At 43.7% G+C, this 18,757-nt stretch overlaps 1 protein-coding gene across 2 annotated transcripts in view; it reads right to left on the bottom strand.

The window, feature by feature from the left end:
- itgb8 (integrin, beta 8) overlaps window positions 1–18,757 on the bottom strand; it is a 200,250-nt gene that overhangs the window by 70,751 nt on the left and 110,742 nt on the right. For both annotated transcript variants that reach the window (XM_085988439.1, XM_085988441.1), the window contains exons 9-10: window positions 11,313–11,447; window positions 4,107–4,527 (exon numbers count right to left, since the gene is read on the bottom strand). In XM_085988439.1, the coding sequence (XP_085844565.1) occupies window positions 4,107–4,527; window positions 11,313–11,447 (556 nt within the window). The remainder of the gene's footprint in view (window positions 1–4,106; window positions 4,528–11,312; window positions 11,448–18,757) is intronic.

Here is an 18,757-nt window from a genome sequence, read left to right as displayed (position 1 = left end):
TTGTCCTGCAATTTATTATTTTTGTACAAAGTGTGCAAAACAAGACAGATACTGAGACTGCAAGAAAGATTTCCTCTGTGCAGCACTTGTAGCAAAATCATAAATGCAGCCAGACATAATGGGCTGGATGGCCTCCTTCTGTGCTGTAAACTTCAGCAGTAAATACGTTTATAAAGAAAGCATTTCACTGTAAGAAATCATAGGCCATCCCACAAAAACATGGCACAGGAAGTATGGTGTGTGGGGTGTGAACTCTCTGGATTCAGTGAGGTCAATAATGATCATATGCCCCCTGCATGTTTTCCATAGCACAGGGAACGCCATAGCTGAAAGTGGTTGGGAAATAAGAGCAACAGCAGCTCTTAAAGGGTCCAGCTCTCTTGAAGCAGTCTGTTGTGGCTGAGTGGTGCTGTAATGCAAGAAGCAAATGCTTCTAATGTAAATACATTATTCTGTAGTTATACTGTCCCCAATGTGCGCTCCTGCCACGAGCACATCTACCTTTTCCAATATGGCGAGCGGTGCACCTCCGTTCAGAAATGTGCACCGTATTGGAGGCTTAGCAGGCTGTTTACCGACAAACTGGCGCGGCACGGACAAATTTCTAGGCCTGCAAATTCAAATCCTACCAGGTTTGAGAATTTGAATTTAGTTTAAAAATAAAAAGGCTGGTACCAGTAAAAATGACCCTGAGGTAGTCGTAAAAAATCAACTAGTTCACTAATGACCTTTAGGGAAGGAAACCTACTGGTCCATATGTGACTCCAATCCCACATCAATGTGGTTGACCCTTAACTATCCTCTAAAGTGGCCTAGCAAGCCACATAATTATATCAAACCTGGACAACTAGCAATGGGCAATAAATGCCAGCATTGCCAATGATGCCCATATCCAGAGAATGAATTAAAAAACACATGTGAAACTTTCTCACAATCTCTTTGAACTCTCTTTTCCACTGTCATGAGTCACTGACGAGATTTTATTTGCTCCTTATCTTTTGATATGCCTACTTCAGAATTTTGCCAACATTTAAAACAAAGTTGCTATCTTGTGACATTGCTCATCAGTGTACATACTGAATTCCTGCCCTTCCCCACTGATCTCCACTGCACAGCTGTGTTATGACTTGATTTGTTGTACAATAGTATTCCTTATTACCATTATAAATCCCTGTGTCCACATTTATAATGAAAATTGCCTGTGATCTAACTACTATCTTGCTCTGCCTTCATTTTTTCTTCTTTAACCAAATAATTAAATAATGTCAGAAATTCTGGTTTGTCAATTATTTCAACAGTGGCATTAATCTCTTTACTTGATGTTTCTGAAGTGTTGGGAATTATATCGGGACCACTGATTTACCATAACTGAATAAGACAAATGCTGCCACTGTCAGGAGGATGTGATTACAGCATAACAAGTTTACACAGGCAATTTTCATCATAAATGTGGACACAGGAATTTGTAATGGTAACACAACAAAAAAGGACAGAATATATGGCGTTAAAACTGGGACTGAATTATGTTTCCTGGTCGCAATGTGACTGTCCAGAAAAGAGGGGGTAAAATCCCAGGGGAACCTTGTTCTGTCTCAAATCCTAGTGACAACCCACTGCTGAGTATTTCCAGCATTTTCTGTTTTTATATCAGTTTTCAGTCGCTGCTTCAATGAGATTATTGGTCTTCATCAGAAGTGCTAAACATTTTGTCACACTGTCCCCTTAAAACATCTGTCCTATGTGGAGATTTTCCCTTTTAAAGGGGTTTTAAGCACTTTTAGTCCTGATTGCTTGATACCTTTCCACCAATACTGACTAACACTATTTGCGATTAGGTGAGACATGACTCTCCCAGTGCGGTTGATTGCCTTTCCTACCTTCCATGAGAACACTTTAGTGTTCTGAATACTAATAAAAAAGTGAAATGTTTGAAATACAGGACCGGTTTCAAAGCCCCTCTCTCTCTCTCTCTCTCTCTCTCTCTGGCTTCATAAAGGTTAATGGAATGCTTAGTGTGCCATGTTTAGTAAAGTGCAGATTTAAAATAGAAGTACGATGAAGAGTGATATGACTATATTTCACTACGCCATTAATAGGAAAGTAAAAAGTGCCAGTGGGATCTATTCATTGGCCATTGGCCTTGCCACTTCATATTCGCCACTGTGCGCGCTGCGGCATATTATAATCATTTCTTCAGCAAATTGTGGTGTGAATTTGCCACTGGAGGATCGGGGAGTTTTTTTTTATATTCATTCACAAGATGTGGGCATTGCTGACTAGGCCAGCATTTATTGCCCATCCCTAATTGCCCTTGAGAAGGTGATGGTGAGCTATATCTTGACAACTGAGTGGCTTGCTAGGCCATTTCAGATGGCAGTTAAGAATCACCTACATTGCAGTGGGTCTGGAGTCACATATAGGCCAGATCGGGTAAGGACGGCAGATTTCCTTCCCTAAAGGACATTAGTGAACCAGATGGGTTTTTACGACAATCGGTAATTTCATGGTCAGATTCCAGATTTATTTAATTTAGCTGACTTTAAATTCCCCAGCTGCCATGGTGGGATTTGAACTCACGTCTCTGGATCATTAGTCCAGGCCTCTGGATTACTAGACCAGTAACATAACCACTATGCTACCAAGCCACCAAACAAAGCGAAACAAAGAGGCGCCAAAATTCCAGTGCAGATCATGGGTGGGGAATGGGAAGATCTAGTTAATGTTTCAGGTCGATGATCTTTCGTCAGTCTGACAAAAGATCATCAACCTGAAACGTTAACTCTGTTTCTCTCTCCACAGATGCTGCCTGTCCTGCTGAGTATTTCCAGCATTTTCTGTTTTTATTTCAGATTTCCAGCATCCACAGTATTATGCTTTTGTATTAGTGTAACTGAAAACTGGTGGTGTGACTGGCCAGTTCCAACATCCGGAAATTGTTATATCATTGAAAATATTTTTTCTATTTTCAGGGGATCTTGGTTGGACTAGTACCTCAATTCTTATTTAATGTAAACAATTATTTATTAGGGCGGACTTTTAATTTCAGGTATCTCCATCTGTGCATTCGGTCATATAACAAATCGATCTCTGTAAGTGTAGGGTTTTAAGGGGTCGCTAGCATAAAAATGATTGTCTGTGATCAGGGCTTTGCTTGGATTCATACAGTCAGAAAATGTGAATATATCTCAGAGAATCAGGCCAATTCCAAAGTCGACAGCTTTGTATTGATTAAGGGAGAGATCCGGAATACTTAGATCATTTTTAGATAATGGTCATTACATGCTAATATGGGTCAATAAGATCGCAGGCTGGGCGGAGGAGCAGGGAGGCAGCTGTCTGAAGAAGATTGCGATCGTGGGCCGGCCAGAGGAGCTCGGGGGTCCCAGAAGATCGTGGGTCATGGGGCAGCTAAAAGCCGAGGGGGGGGGTTGTCTGAAGGGATCGGGGACCGGGAGCAGCACAGGGAGGGCCGGGAGCAGCACGGGGAGGCCTGGTGGGGGGAGGATTGAGGGAGGGTGACTGGAAGCCTGGGGGTGGGATCGGAGGCCTGTGGAGGGAAAATCGGAGGCCTCGTGTTGGGGGTCTCCAATCGTGGGGGGTGGGTTATGCAGGGACCCTAGATCCAGGAGGCAAGTTTAAAGCCACTTACCTCCTGGATCCAGCAGTCCTCGCCTTGCTTTAGCTGGCCGGTTTCATGAGGTGTGCAAAACCCAATCAACTATAGTTAAATTCAAAATGGAGGTTAAATCAGAGGCTTCCAGCCACATTATAAATATTTAAATAGACGACCCGCCTCCTGGCAGAGGATTAGCTGCCCGCCTCCGTCCCACCTCCAGTAAAACCGGAAGTAGGCGGGTTGAGGTCGGGATTCAGATTTTTATCACTTTAACTACCCCCACTCCCCCAACCCACTCATTTTTTTTAGGTTAAAATTCCCCCCTATAACTGTCGGTAAAACCACTGAGAATGCCAATAGGATTAAAATTCACACTTTAAAGTTGATTTCACGTTATTGTTGAATTTACTAATGTTCAGATAAAGTATAACATATGAGTAAACAGCTAGCTCTAGAGGAGTTAAAGAATTTGATGAGTTCATCATCTTACCAGCACACAGACGCCCTTGGTGATGAGGACAAGAAAAGTCATCCAGCTCACAATATTTCCCAAACACTCTACCTAGCTTGGTCTGGTAGCATAAACATTTCCCGCAGTTGCAGATCCCTCGATTACTGCAAGCAGGCTGTTCTTTGTACTGCCGGCAATTCTCAATGAGGCATTGTTCCTGCGGCAATTCTTTGCAGGAAGAATTAGTAACTCTGTCTTCACACTGGCAAAGTCTACAATCTGGGTCAAGAGCTTTATTGAAGCATCTTCCAGCAGTATGACCTTTAGGCCCTTTGCACTGACAAGCACAAGTACTGCTTATAGAAATAACAGTTGTTTCATTGTATCCAACAGGTTTTAAAAATATGTATTTGTCTCCTTCATAACACTCTGTCGCTCCCACTGTTATATTAAAAGAAACCTAAACCAGGAAAAAAGTGAAAATTAGTGCTGGTAAATGAGTAGGGTAGTTTGTAAATACATTTTATTATAAATTAATATTAAAAGGATTATTCTTTTTGTTCTTTGCTTATAGCACTTTGTTTCATATGTCTGTTTAACCGCGGCTCCAGAAACAGAACCATTACATCCAAAAAGAAAGTACAGCATCATTTTAATCACATCACTAAGCTAAATGAGGGAGTCAGTGCTATATTCTGTAATTCAATCTTTGATTATTTCAAATTATTGGTTGGTAAAATGACCAGAAAAGTAATCATTAAAAGTTTAATTAATTGGCATGTGCTGGGGAGGCCATGCTCTGACTCCCTAAAGGGTTTATTTTTCCTCCCACTTTTTGAGGAGAAAAGTGAGATTGAATTTCATATGGACATTACATAGATTGTACAGTACAGAAATAGGCCATTCGGCCCAACTGGTCCATGCCAGTGTTTATGCTCCACACGAGCCTCCTCCCATCCCTCTTCATCTAACCCTATCAGCATAACCTTCTATTCCTTTCTCCCTCATGTGTTTATCTCAATTCTCCTTAAATGCATCTATGCTATTTGCCTCAACTACTCTTGTGGAAATTATTCCTTAAGTAAGAGAAATTTACTTTGGCTGTTGCTATATATGTTGACTCGTTTGTGAAAGGATCCAACTGTTACACCCTGGGTTATACTATCATGTATAGGTAAACATACAAACTTGCATTCATATAAAACCATTCTTCACCTCAGAACATCCCAAAGTGCTTCACAAATCGTGAAGTACTTTGTGGCAGCCACATTCGCACAGCAAGATCCCACAAGCAGCAATGAAATCAATGGATAAATAATCTGTTTTACTGGTGCTGGCTGAGGGATAAATGTTGGGTAGGACACCGGGAGAACTCCCCTGCTCTTCTTTGAATAGTGTCATGGAATCTTTTACATCCTTCTAAGATGGCAGTTAGGGCCTCAGTTTAACATCTCATCCGAAAGACAGCTCCTTAGAAATTGGTTCAAGTAGCACCAAATTTTTGGTTGCTACTCAGACTACTAAGGCCCTAATATGGCAGGCAGGAAGCGTGCACACAATTCCAGCCAGAACTGGGCCGCCTGGCATATTGGGTAAGGACAAACCAAAGGCATTCTTTACCCTTGCCTAAAGCAAGCATTAGGCCTTGAGAGAGAGAAAGAGAGAGAGAGAGAAAGAGAGAGAGAGAGAGAAAGAGAGAGAGAAAGAGAGAGAAGGACAGAGAAGGACAGAGAGAAAAAGGAGAGAAAGAGAGAGAGAGAGAGAGAGAAAGAGGGAGAGAGAGAAAAAGGAGAGAAAGAGAGAGAGAGAAAGAGAGAGAGAGAGAAAGAGAGAGAGAGAGAGAGAGAGAAAGCGAGAGAGAGAGAACGAGAGAGAGAGAGAAAGAGAGAGACTTGGATTTATATAGCACCTTTCATGACCACCAGACTTCAAAAATGTAGTCGCTGTTGTAATGTAGGAAACGCAGCAGCCAATTTGCACACAGCAAGCTCCCACAAATAGCAATGTGATAATGACCAGATAATTTTTTTTTAGTGCTGTTGATTGAGGGATAAATATTGGCCAGGACACCAGGGATAACTCCCCTGCTCTTCTTCGAAATAGTGCCATAGGATCTTTTATGCCAACTTGAGAGCAGAGGGGGCCTCAGTTTAACATCTCATCCAAAAGAAGACACCTCCACCAGTGCAGCACTCCCTCAGTACTGCACTGGAGTGTCAGCCTAGATTTTTGTACTCAAGTCCCTGGAGTGGGACTTGAACCCACAACCTGCTGACTCAGAGGCGATGGTGCTACAACTGAGCCACGGCTGGCAAACTAGGGGCCTAATGCCCGTTCTGAGGTCTCCTCTCCAAGATTCATCTGCGGCAGCATGGGCTACACTCAGTAAGACCAGCATGAGGGATCACCTGCAACAAAGAAAGTAAGTATCTTACCGGAATGTGGATCTGGGAGGAGCAGAGGTGCTCCTCTCGATCCCACATTAAAGGACCCAATCGCTGCTCCCGACTCTCCATCCCATCGCCACCACCCCGACCCCACCCATCACTTGCCCCCATCTGCTCTCTGCTCCCGACACAGACCCGCTTGATCCCAGACATCGACCCCTGCGATACCCAATACCAAACCCCACGATCTCCAACGCTGACCCCCACGATCCCGGATACCGACCCCTTCGATCCCTGACCCAGGCCCCCATCCTGATCCTTGACCAAGACCCCGATCACCGACCCAAACAACCATCCTGATCCCCGACCCAGACCACAGCACCGATTCCTGACCAAGGATCCCGACCCAGGCTATTATACTTACCCCAACCCAGGCCACCATCCTGATCCCTGACCCAGGCCCCTTTCGACAGGAACATTGAAATGAGGCCCGAGGCCCAATATCTGGAAAGTCTCAGGCCTCACCATTCAGGAGCGAAGCAGCATGAACTATGTTCCCCGTGCGCCCAAAAATGGTCGCGGCCCAGTTTCTAGGCCAGCACTTCCAACACTGCAGCACTCCCTCAGTACTTCACTGAAGTGTCAGCCTAGATTACATGCTCAAGTGTTTGGAGTGGGACTTGAATCCGCAACCTTCTGTCTCAAAGGCCAGAGTGCTGCCACTGAACCAAGACTGATATGTATAACTTATAATTAAATATTGGGCACTATGAGCACACTCCTGAACACAAGCTGTTGAAACTGCTATGGGTGTGACCAGCACCATTGTACCTAGGAGAATTCTATGATTCTATGAATATCAAAGGCAGGCCCAAAACTTGCAACAGTAACTAAAGACATAATACAGTTTCATATTACAGTGGGGATATAAATACACCTTTATCAATGAGGTACTACATTGTTGTGAGTAATAAGATGTAGATAATTTTACAATGCCATCTTTGTAAATCAAGGTCACACAAAATCAATTCAGCATGTGCTTGGTCATGGAAAATTTACACTGCAAAATTTTTCTACAAACAAACAAACTGGTTAAAGTTCAATTTGGTTTGATAAGAACTCTATGCCAGAACTGGGTATTTAAACATTCCATGCTGGTTACTGTAACTATTCACAAACAATTTTAAAAAATCCTCAATTACCTCCTGTAATCCCAGCACAGTTGGAGACTGTGATTTAGCTGTTTAAACTAAATTACAGGCCCCGGGCCTAAACTCTATTGGGCAGGAGATGGCTGGAGGGAGCACATCATCCTCCTGATGCAAATGGTCAGAAGCCCAAACTATTGTCATTTTCAGGCCTCATTTGAATTCTGTGAGCTGCCTGTGCAATCAGAGCAGCTCGCCGATCGGGGGGGATGGGAAATGCGGTGGCCCCTCCACAGAGTCCAGCCAGTCCAGGCAGGTTAAAGGGCGAAGGGGAGGCGATCACAAGGGAGGGTCGCTGAGGATGGTGCATCAAAGGGGTTGACTTTTGTGAAGTCAAGAAGAGTAATAGGGACCAGTTGTTTGGCCACTCTACGCCAAGTATCAGCGTGTGTGGTACACACGCCGCATATTGGTACATCAACATTGCATGGTGATCCTATTTTCATCACACACCCCGATTTGCATTGGCTCACGAGAATTACCTGCAAGGCTCTGGTGGGAGCCTGGGCCACCATTTCACAGCATCCATCAAAATGACAGTAACTAGGATGCCCCTCATGACCTCTCCACGCTCATCTTGTCCAGGAGACCCACTTCCTGCTCCCTCGACCCTATTCCCACCAAATTGCTGACCACCCAACTTCCTTTTCTGGCTCCCATGTTAGCTGAAATTGTTAATGTTTCTCTCTCCTCAGGTACTGTCCGCCTCTCCCTCAAATCTGCCGTCATCGCCCCTCTCCTCAAAAAAAACAACCCTTGACCCCTCCGTCCTTGCAAACTACCGCCCCATCTCCAACCTCCCTTTCCTCTCCAAAGTCCTTGAACGTGTTGTCGCCTCCCAAATCTGTGCCCATCTTTCCCGCAATGCCATGTTTCAATCCTTCCAATCAGGTTTCCTCCCTTGCCACAGTACCGAAACGGCTCTCATCAAAGTCACAAATGATATCCTTTGTAACTGTGACAAAGGTAAACTATCACTCCCCGTCCTTCTTGACTTGTCTACAGCCTTTGACATGGTTGCCTATTCCAACCTTCAACGCCTCTCCACCATCGTCCAGCTGGGTGGGACTGCACTTGCCTGGTTCCATTCTCATCTATCTAATCATAGCCAGAGAATCATCTGCTACGGCTTCTCTTCCCACTCCTGCATCTTTACCTCTGGTGTCCCCCAAAGATCTATCCTTCGCCCCCTCTCGTTTCTCATCTACATGCTGCCCCTTGGTGGCATCATCCAAAAACACAGCATCAGTTTCCACATGTACGCTGATAACACGCTGCTCTAACTCACCACCACTTCTCTCGACCCCTCCACAGTCTCTAAATTGTCAGACTGCTTGTCCGACATCCAGTTCTGGATGAGCAGATATTTTCTCCAATTATATATTGGGAAGACAGAAGCCATTGTTTTCGGTCCCGCCACAAACTCCGTTCCCTAGCCACTGACTCCATCCCTCTCCCTAAGATCTGTCTGAGGCTGAACCACGCTGTTCACAAACTTGGTGTCATATTTGACACTGAAATCAGCTTCCGACCACAAATCCACAGCATAACTAAGACCGCCTATTTCCACCTCCGTAACATCGCCCGTCTCCGCCCTTGCCTCAGCTCATCCGCTGCTGAAACCTTCATCCATGCCTTGGTTACCTCTAGACTTGACTATTCCAAAGCACTCCTGGCTGGCCTCCCACATTCTACCTTACGTAAATTTGAGGTCATCCAAAACTCTGCTGCCCGTGTCCTAACTCGCACCAAGTCCCATTCACCCATCACCCCTGTGCTCGCTGACCTACATTGGCTCCTGGTTAAGCAATGCCTTGATTTCAAAATTCTCATCCTTGTTTCTGGAATTCCCTGCCTAAACCTCTCCGCCACTCTACTACTCTTTCTTCCTTTAAGACGCTCCTTAAAACCTACCTCTTTGACCAAGCTTCTGGTCACCTGCTCTAATTTATCCTTATGTGGATCGGTGTCAAAGTTTTTGTCTTTTAATACTTCTGTGAAGCGCCTTGGGACATTCTACTATGTTAAAGGCACAATATAAATACAACTTGTTGTTGTAGTGGTGAGCATAGCTGGCTTTTAATCAGTTGATCAGTGTTTCATTCTCAGCACTGGCAATAGATGCCTTTTTAACAGCGTCAGTCTTGGCTCAGTGGTAGCAACAACAGCAACAATAAAAACTTGCACTTATATAGCGCCTTTAATGTAGTTAAACGTCCCAAGGTGCTTCTCAGGACCGCTATAAAACAAAATTTGACACTGAGCCACATAAGAGATATTAGGGCAGATGTCAAAGAGGGAGGTTTTAAGGAGCATCTTAAAAGGAGGAAAAAGAGGTAGAGAGGCGGCGAGGTTTAAGGAGGGAATTCCAGAACTTAGGGCCTGGACAGCTGAAAGCACGGCCACCAATGGCAGAGTGATTAAAATCAGGGATGCGGTTACTGAGATAGGGAGGGGTGAGGTCATGGAGGGATTTGAAAACAAGGATGAGAATTTTTAAAATCGAGGCGTTGCTTAACTGGGAGCCACTGTAGGTCAGTGAGCACAGGGGTGATCTCTTGCATCTTGCTTCTAAGTCAGAAGGTCATAGATTCAAGCGCCACTCTAGTGGCTTGAGCACATAATGTGGTTTACACTTCAGTGCAGTACAGAGGGAGTGCGGCACTGTCGGAGATTCTGTCTTTCAGATGAAATATTAAATCAAGATGCCATGGCACTATATGAAGAAAAGCAAAGGAGTCTTCCCAGTGTCCTGGCCAACATTTATCCCTCAACAAATACACTCTGAAGGGATTATCTGGCCATTTACCTCATTGCTGTTTGTGGGACCTTGCTGTGCACAGATTGGGTGCCACGTTCCCTACATTACAACAGTTACTACACTTTAAAAGTAATTCATTATTTGTGAAGCACTTTGGGACATCCTGAGGTTTTGAAAGGTGCTATATAAATGCAAGTTTTTTCTTTATATACAAAAGGATGATTCTGCAACCTCACCTCACAAAATTGCAGGTACATAGTCTGTGATTTTCCATCCATTAAAATGAATGAACAGAAAATCATAGACTGCAAACCCATGATTCCCTGAGGTGCACTTCCTGCAAGCACCAATCCCAATGAGGAATGCCAAATTATGGAACCACCCCTAACTTTAATACCACAAATTTGTACTGGAATGTATAGGTGACAAATCTCCTGTGCAGACCTACAAATAAGAGAAACCCTAACTAATGATGGTGCTGACAATGGGTACAAATAAAGGAATGTTTAGCTCTTCTGGAAATGGTTTTTTTCCAATCTCATGAGCATAAAAAACTATAAAGTACAAGAAGAAAATTTGCATATATGTTTTCTTACCAATTATATGTAAATCAAATCAAGACACATACTGAGCAGTCATAATCAATTTGCCTCATTCTTCCTAATAACTAAAGTCCTGCAATTTAAATGTAAATAGCTACCGCCCAAGGGGAAAAATGAACACACTTTCAAGAAACATAACACTCGCCAGCGATAATGAAAATTAAGTCACTCAATGGCAAAACATGTGCTGTCTCTGTGGAAAATATGGTAATCCAAGGGAGCAAAACTTGATCTAAATTAACAGTATGTAGCATTGTGTAGAGTTTCTCTTCAAGTACAAAGCTTACTGTATCACTGGCTTTCACATTTCTGCACTTATTTTGGCCTGGAAGTTTGGTCCCATCAGAACAGATTGCAGTAATGTTCACATAGACCCCACTGATGTGGTTATCCACCTGCAGTTCTACTTCAGAAAGCAGTGTCTGTATAAAAAACAAAACACAAAAAAGAAAAATCACTCAATTACCCACTAACTGTAATTTTGTGGTTTTATACACAATAAAACAAACTGACTGACTCAGCGAGCTAAAGCTTTGTGGTACAGATAAATTCTTCTTAAAATGCAACACTGTTCTACTTAACAGAAATCAGCACAGAAGATGGATGATCTACCACATTGGTATTAATTGTTTAGTGCTTTCTGGAAATTCATCCAAAATATAAATCTTCAATGGCTCTTTGTATTTGAAATGTGAAGTGGAAGCAATATTCTGTTAAAGCTTTTTCAAAAACAGTTCAGACAAGTTCTCAGTAAAATTTAGGGATAAATTTTAGTTCTTCAGCACTGCCGGTGCAGAACTTCACAGACTAGAGTTGCGTATCGGAAATCAGGCAGACATCCCAATGCCCAGTAGACACTCTCAACACACTAGCGATGTAAACTTCTCCATCTAACTCACAAACAGACCTAACATATGAAACATGTAAAATCATACAAAAGGAAAAGTGGGAAAATATCATGAGATCTGTCGAGTCCACCCCACCTGTACATGCACCCTCCAACCCCCGAAAGAAACAAAAAGAGAAAAATACTTATTGACAATTAAGGGAAAAACTCTAAGAAATTCCTCTTCAATTCCCTAAGCCAATCGAAAGGAGATGACAATAGCCCATAACTCCTCATTATGCCCGCTAACCAGTAACTGGAAATGTCCTCTACTCTCAGATATGTGCAGACTTTTCCTTCTAAAGGACTGTAGCAAATTGATACAGGCTACATGTTTCAGTAGTCTGTTCCAGAGAATGATGACTCTGCAAAAAGAAATATTGCTTGGTATGTAACTGTACAGTTAACTGTAGCTGTAGTAAAACCAGCTGCTTGATGGTAGCTGTAGTAAAGACAGCTGCTTGATGGCAGTCGGACAAATAGGAAGCCATCTTGGCCATGCGGCAGTACTACACGAACTGGCACTGACTCAAGACCTAATAAAAAGTACTCAACGACATCTACTCGTAAGCCTCTTAATACTACGATATAAGATAACATTACATGGTACCAGGATTTATAGAACGCATGATACGGGCATACCACAACAATGGAAGGGATAAAACCACCGACTAGCCTGCAACTTGAAGGAAATCTGGATGAAAATTGGCGCAAATTCAAACAACGCTTTCTTCTCTACCTCACAGCGATCGACGCCACGACTAGCTCTGGAACACGTAAGGTAGCTTTGTTGCTAACAGTGGCTGGCTCGCAGGCAATCAAGCTGTATAATACATTTACGTTCGCAGCTGAAGGTGACAAAAACTTTCTGGACAAGGTGATAGATTTGTTCGATAAATACTGCACACCTAAAAAGAAAGAAACGTTCGAGAGATTTGTTTTTCACTCCCGCGGGCAAAAGCAAGGAGAATCCTTTGATGTTTTTCTGACGGACTTAAAAACAAAAGCACAAACATGTAACTTTGGAGACTTGAAGGAATTGATGATACGCAATCAGGTCGTTTTTGGAATACTTGACAAGAAAGTGAGGGAGAGAATGCTTAGGGACAATGACTTAACTTTGGATGCTGCAGTAAAAATATGTCATGTTAGTAAACTCTCAGCCATGCACACGCAAAAATTCGATGGAAGAACTACAGCAATGGGCGTGAGAGCACTGGGACAGGACAACCTACCAGTGGATGTAGTACACAGAAGGGACACAAGAGGGTGCACAGAGTTCAGGACTATGACGCCATCCAATTGCAGACGGTGCAGCAATAGGCACGTGGCAAGACAGTGTCCGGCTTATGGGAAGAACTGCGCAAAATGTAAATGCAGGAATCACTTTGCTAAAATGTGCTTTTGGGAAGAGAAAACCGAAGGTAAAAAGACAGTGCATGCTATTGAGACTGAAGACACGGATCGGAGACTTTGTATGTTGGAATGGTGCAAAATGACTTAAAATAGGGTAAAGATATGGAAAAGGAAGTACATTCCGTAGGACTAAAGATTGAAGTTTGGATAGCCCCCTTGTTGGTAAATGGCACCATTGTTCCCTTCAAGCTAGATACGGGTGCTAAGGCAAACCTCATAAGCTGGAGTGATGCACGGAATCTCAAAGTGAGACCAAAAATACTGAACAAGACAGTGGCTTTGAAGGCATACAATGGACAAAGTATTGAAACAAAAGGAATGTGTAGGCTGAATGTTAAGGTAAAAAATCGCATTCACCCATTGACGTTTGTTATAGTACCTGAAGGACATGAGTCACTGTTGGGGGATAAAGCATGTGTGGATTTGGGCTTGGTAAAACAAGTCTATACTATTAATGAACTGAACTGTGTGCAGAGTGCCCCCCAAGACAGTACAAATATAAAGCATGATGCTATAACACACAAGTACGCGGATGTATTTCAGGGTTTCGGAGCACTGCCCTTTACATACTCCATCAAACTGAGAGATGACGCACAACCTGTGATTCACGCACCCAGGAGAGTTCCGGTGGCCCTCCGTGAGAAACTGTGGAAAGAGCTAGACCGCATGGAGGGACTAGGTGTCATAAAGAAGACTGAGGAACCGACTGACTGGGTAAATTCCATGGTTTGCGTCAATTCAAAAAAGACTGATAAATTGCGTGTCTGCATGGATCCCAAGGACCTTAATGCTAATATAAAAAGAGAGCACTATCAAATCCCAAAGAGAGAGGAAATAGTCAGCCAAATGACAGGAGCAAAATTCTTCTCCAAGATGGACGCTTCGCATGGATTCTGGCAGCTGAAACTTGATGAAAAGAGTACTAAGCTGTGCACCTTTAACACCCCATTTGGTCGATACTCTGCCCTTCGGCATTAGCTCTGCCCCAGAAATCTTCCACAGAGCAATGGAGCAAATCATCGAGGGCCTGGATGGTGTGCGGGTGTACGTGGATGATCTGGTAGTATGGGGCTCCACTCAGGGAGAGCATGACACCAGACTGGAAAAAACACTTCAGAGGATACGGCAGTATGGACTCAAACTAAATAAAGACAAATGTCAGTTCAGCATCAATGAAATCACATTCCTCAGGGACAAGATTTCTGCAGAAGGGATTCAGCCAGACAAGTCAAAGGTAAAGGCCATACATGACATGGAAAAACCAAAGGACAAGAAAGGGGTTCAGCGGGCCCTTGGCATGGTTAATTACCTAGGGAAATTCATTCCAAATCTGGCAGCGAAAACCGCTCACTTGAGAAAACTGCTGCACCAAGAGACAGGGTTCCAATGGGGACATGAACATGAGAATGAATGGAAGGGGCTGCTACACATTCTAGCAAGTGAACCCCTACTGAAGTTCTTCTGCCCTGAAAAGAGGACAAAAGTGTCCACAGATGCCTCTAAGGATGGATTAGGGGCTGTCCTTCTACAGGAAGATGAAGGAGAATGGCGACCAGTGGCATATGCGTCACGCTCCATGATGGCTACAGAGTGCCGGTATGCGCAAATAGAGGAGTGCCTGGGCTTGGCATTTGGGTGTGAAAAATTTCATACCTACATCTATGGATTTCCCAAGGTTATCCTAGAAACTGACCCTAAGCCACTGCTAGGGATCGCAAAAAAGAATCTGTGTGACATGTCATCACAGATACAGCGCCTAATGATGAGACTACAATGTTATGATTTTGAGCTCACATATGTGCCAGGGGCACAAATGTTCATTGCAGATACACTATCCAGGGCTGCGCCTCGTGCCACACAAAACAGTGAAACAGAAGAGGATGCGGACCTTCATGTGGATATGGTCTATGCAGCATTGCCCGCCTCACAGGAACAACTATCAAAGATAGCCACAGAGACATCAAAGGACCCTGTTCTGAGGAAAGTGATGAGAAATCTTCAAGAGGGTTGGAAGAAAGGGTCATGTAAACAATATCATCATATTCAGTCTGAGCTTTCTGTGGTCAATGGACTACTGCTTAAGTGTGACAGGATTGTAGTGCCCATCTCTATGCAACGAGAAATGCTTAACAGGATACATGAAGGGCACCTGGGTGTGGAAAAGTCAAAAAGGAGAGCACGTGAGGCACTCTACTGGCCAAACATGAACTCTGATATTGACCAGATGATCAGCGAGTGTGCTACATATCAGGAGTATCACTACAAGCAAGCAAAAGAGCCCCTCATTACCACAGAGCTCCCATCACAACCTTGGGAAAAGGTAGGAACTGATATTTTTCACTACAAAGGAAAAGACTATTTGTTAGTTATTGATTATTACTCTAATTATCCTGAGATTGCTCTCCTACCCAGCACCACGTCAAGAGCTGTGATAACTCACCTGAAGTCAATCTTTTCCAGGCAGGGCATCCCTCTAACACTGGTCTCTGATAATGGCTCTCCCTATACCAGTCATGAGTTTCAGTCGTTTGCTACAGAGTATGAGTTTAAGCATGTAACCTCCAGCCCGCTCTACCCTCAAGCCAATGGAAAAGCGGAGGGGGTGCAGATTGTGAAAAGACTATTAAAGAAAGCAGCACACAGCAACACTGACCCATATCTGGCCATGATGTCATACAGGGCAGCTCCGCTGGAAAGTGGCAAGTCTCCAGCTGAGCTCTTACTGGGTCGCGAAATCCATACTCGACTTCCCAGGCATGTCACACCTGATCACAGAGATGAGGTATGGGCACACAAGATCCGGAAACTTCAGCGGAAACAAAAAACGCTCCATGGCCGCACAGCCACTGCACTAGTGCCTCTACAGGAGAAGGATGTAGTTCGCATTGAAGGGCCTGGGTCATGGAATCAAAGAGCCACCGTTCTACAACAGGTTGCCCCCGGGTCATACAGTGTCATGCCAGAAAATGTCAATGTGTATCGCAGAAACAGGAGGCACCTAATGAAAACCACCGAGACCTATCAGCCACAGGAGGACAGAGAGGATGAGCTGATGATAGAAATCTGACAGAGTGACGAGGAGACGAGGGCAATGCCACAAAGTGATGAAGTACACAGGGGTGACAATGAGACAAGGGATCCGTGTGGTACAGACATGAAATTAATGGACACAACTGGGTTGGCCCAGCAAATACCCGCTCAGCTACGCAGGTCACAGCGCACCAGAAAGCCTGTCGTTAGACTCGACCTGTAGACAAGGGAAAGACTGTAAACAGCTAATGGACTTCTGGGTGTGGGTAGTGTTTATATGTACCGGCAGTTATTGCAAGGTATAGTTACACTGACTGTTTTTATATGTTGTTAATATGTGTTATGTTATGTTATGGTGTTTACTGTTTATGTCATCGTTGAGGGGGAAAGATGTACAGATAACTGTAGCTGTAGTAAAGACAGCTGCTTGACGGTAGCTGTAGTAAAGACAGCTGCTTGACGGCAGTCGGATAAATAGGAAGCCATCTTGGCCATGCGGCAGTACTACACGAGCTGGCACTGACTCAAGGCCTAATAAAGAGTACTCAACGATATCTACTCATAAGCCTCTTAATACTACGATATAAGATAACATTACAGTAACCTAACTCTTTGATTAAGGGTTTTATATGCATATCTCCAGTTCTACTATCCCTAGGTATCCCAAATAACCTATCAACCACATTGTATCCAATCTCTTCACCATTTTAAAAAGACCCTGTCTATGCCTGCGTTTCTTTAAACTAAATAGCCCTAATACTTCGAGAAACTCATGATAACCAAGAGCCCTAAGACTAGGTATTATTCTGGTCACTGGCTCCCCCAGGCCCCACGAAAATAATCGTATTTGCTGCCACCCTGGGAGCACCCACTCTTTCCCCCAGGGAATGCAAACAACCCCCGTCATCACTTCTCCAGCTGCCAGCTGGGACAGCCCAATTTTAGCCAGCCTTAAACATCAGGATGCCAGCTCGGCGCCCCGCAGCTCAGCGTCCCGCAGCTCGGCGCCCCTTTATATATGATGAGGCCAGGCCTTAAAATCATGGCCACCATTTCGACGCACATACCGGCAACCAGCAATCAAAGGTACTCCCAAAATATGTTGTGTCGGGAGTTCCAGGATTTTGACCCAGCAATAATGAAGGAACAGTGATATATTTCCATGTCAGGATGGTGTGTGATGGTGTTCCCATGCACCCTGTGCCCTTGTCTTTCTAGGTGATGCTTTTACCTGTAGCTTACAGACAGTGTAATTTCAAAGCAGATTCAACTACCCATTTTTCTGTTGACTTACTATATGTATTATATAAAAAAATGAATTATACATTGAATATGCAATGGAAACAGGCTGTAGCACAAGTACTTTAATACTGCTATTCCAGTTTGGGTGTCGTTAAGGAAAGCAATGGCATACTTGTTAACTTGCACTACAGCCTGTTGCTAGCCAAGTGGTGCACCATGTGTCTGGAAGTGTTAGTTAGAAAAATTACCAGTAACATTATTTTTAGCTGAACACATGCACAATGGCAAGAGGTGCTCAGGCACAAAAAACAAAGCCACACAATTTGGTCGGTCAGCTTATGCTCATGAAAATTTAGCCCAGCTAAATTTACCTGTTTTTATAACATAAACAGTAGTGCAATGTGTAATGGATAATTCATGAGTGATAAAATCATGAATGGATTATGATCAGTCATCCAGGTGCAGACATTTATTGTATCACATTGTTGACCATGCATTGCCACTGTTTAATCGTTACAGTAATTCAACAGAAAAATGAGTAGTTGAAACTGTTTGAGATTTCACTGTCTGTATTCTACAGTTAAAAGCACAGAAAAGGCATTTGAAAAAGTGCCACATAATAGACTTGTTAGAAAAATTGTAGCCCATGGTGTTAAAGGACAGTGGCGGCGTGGATACGAAATTGGTTAAGGGTCAGAAAGCAGAGAGTAGTGCTGAACAGTTCTTCTTCAGGCTGAAGGGAGATATACAGTGGTGTTCCCCAGGGGTCAGTATTAGGACCACTGCTTTTTTGGATATATATTAATGAGCTGGATTTGGATATACAGGGTATAACGTCAAAATTTACACATGACACGTAACTCAGAAATGTAGTAAACAATGAGGTGGATAGTAACAGACTTCAGGAGGACATAGACAGTATGATTTGGACAGGTTGGGTGATTATACTGCATTTGCCATGCATCTGCCCAATGCGGATAAATGCGAGGTTATCCACTTCGGTGGCAAAAACAGGAAGACAGATTATTATCTGAACGGCAATAGATTGGGAGAAGGGGAAGTGCAACCAGACCTGGGTGTCCTTGTGCACCAGTCGCTGAAGGTAAGCATGCAGGTGCAGCAGGCGGTTAAGAAGGCAAATGGTATGTTGGCCTTCAT

This window comes from Somniosus microcephalus, chromosome 5 (assembly GCF_052327205.1).
Source record: "Somniosus microcephalus isolate GS21.2 chromosome 5, FLI_Smic_1.0, whole genome shotgun sequence".
Classification (NCBI taxonomy): domain Eukaryota; kingdom Metazoa; phylum Chordata; class Chondrichthyes; order Squaliformes; family Somniosidae; genus Somniosus; species Somniosus microcephalus.
This window is presented reverse-complemented; position numbering and strand designations above follow the sequence as displayed.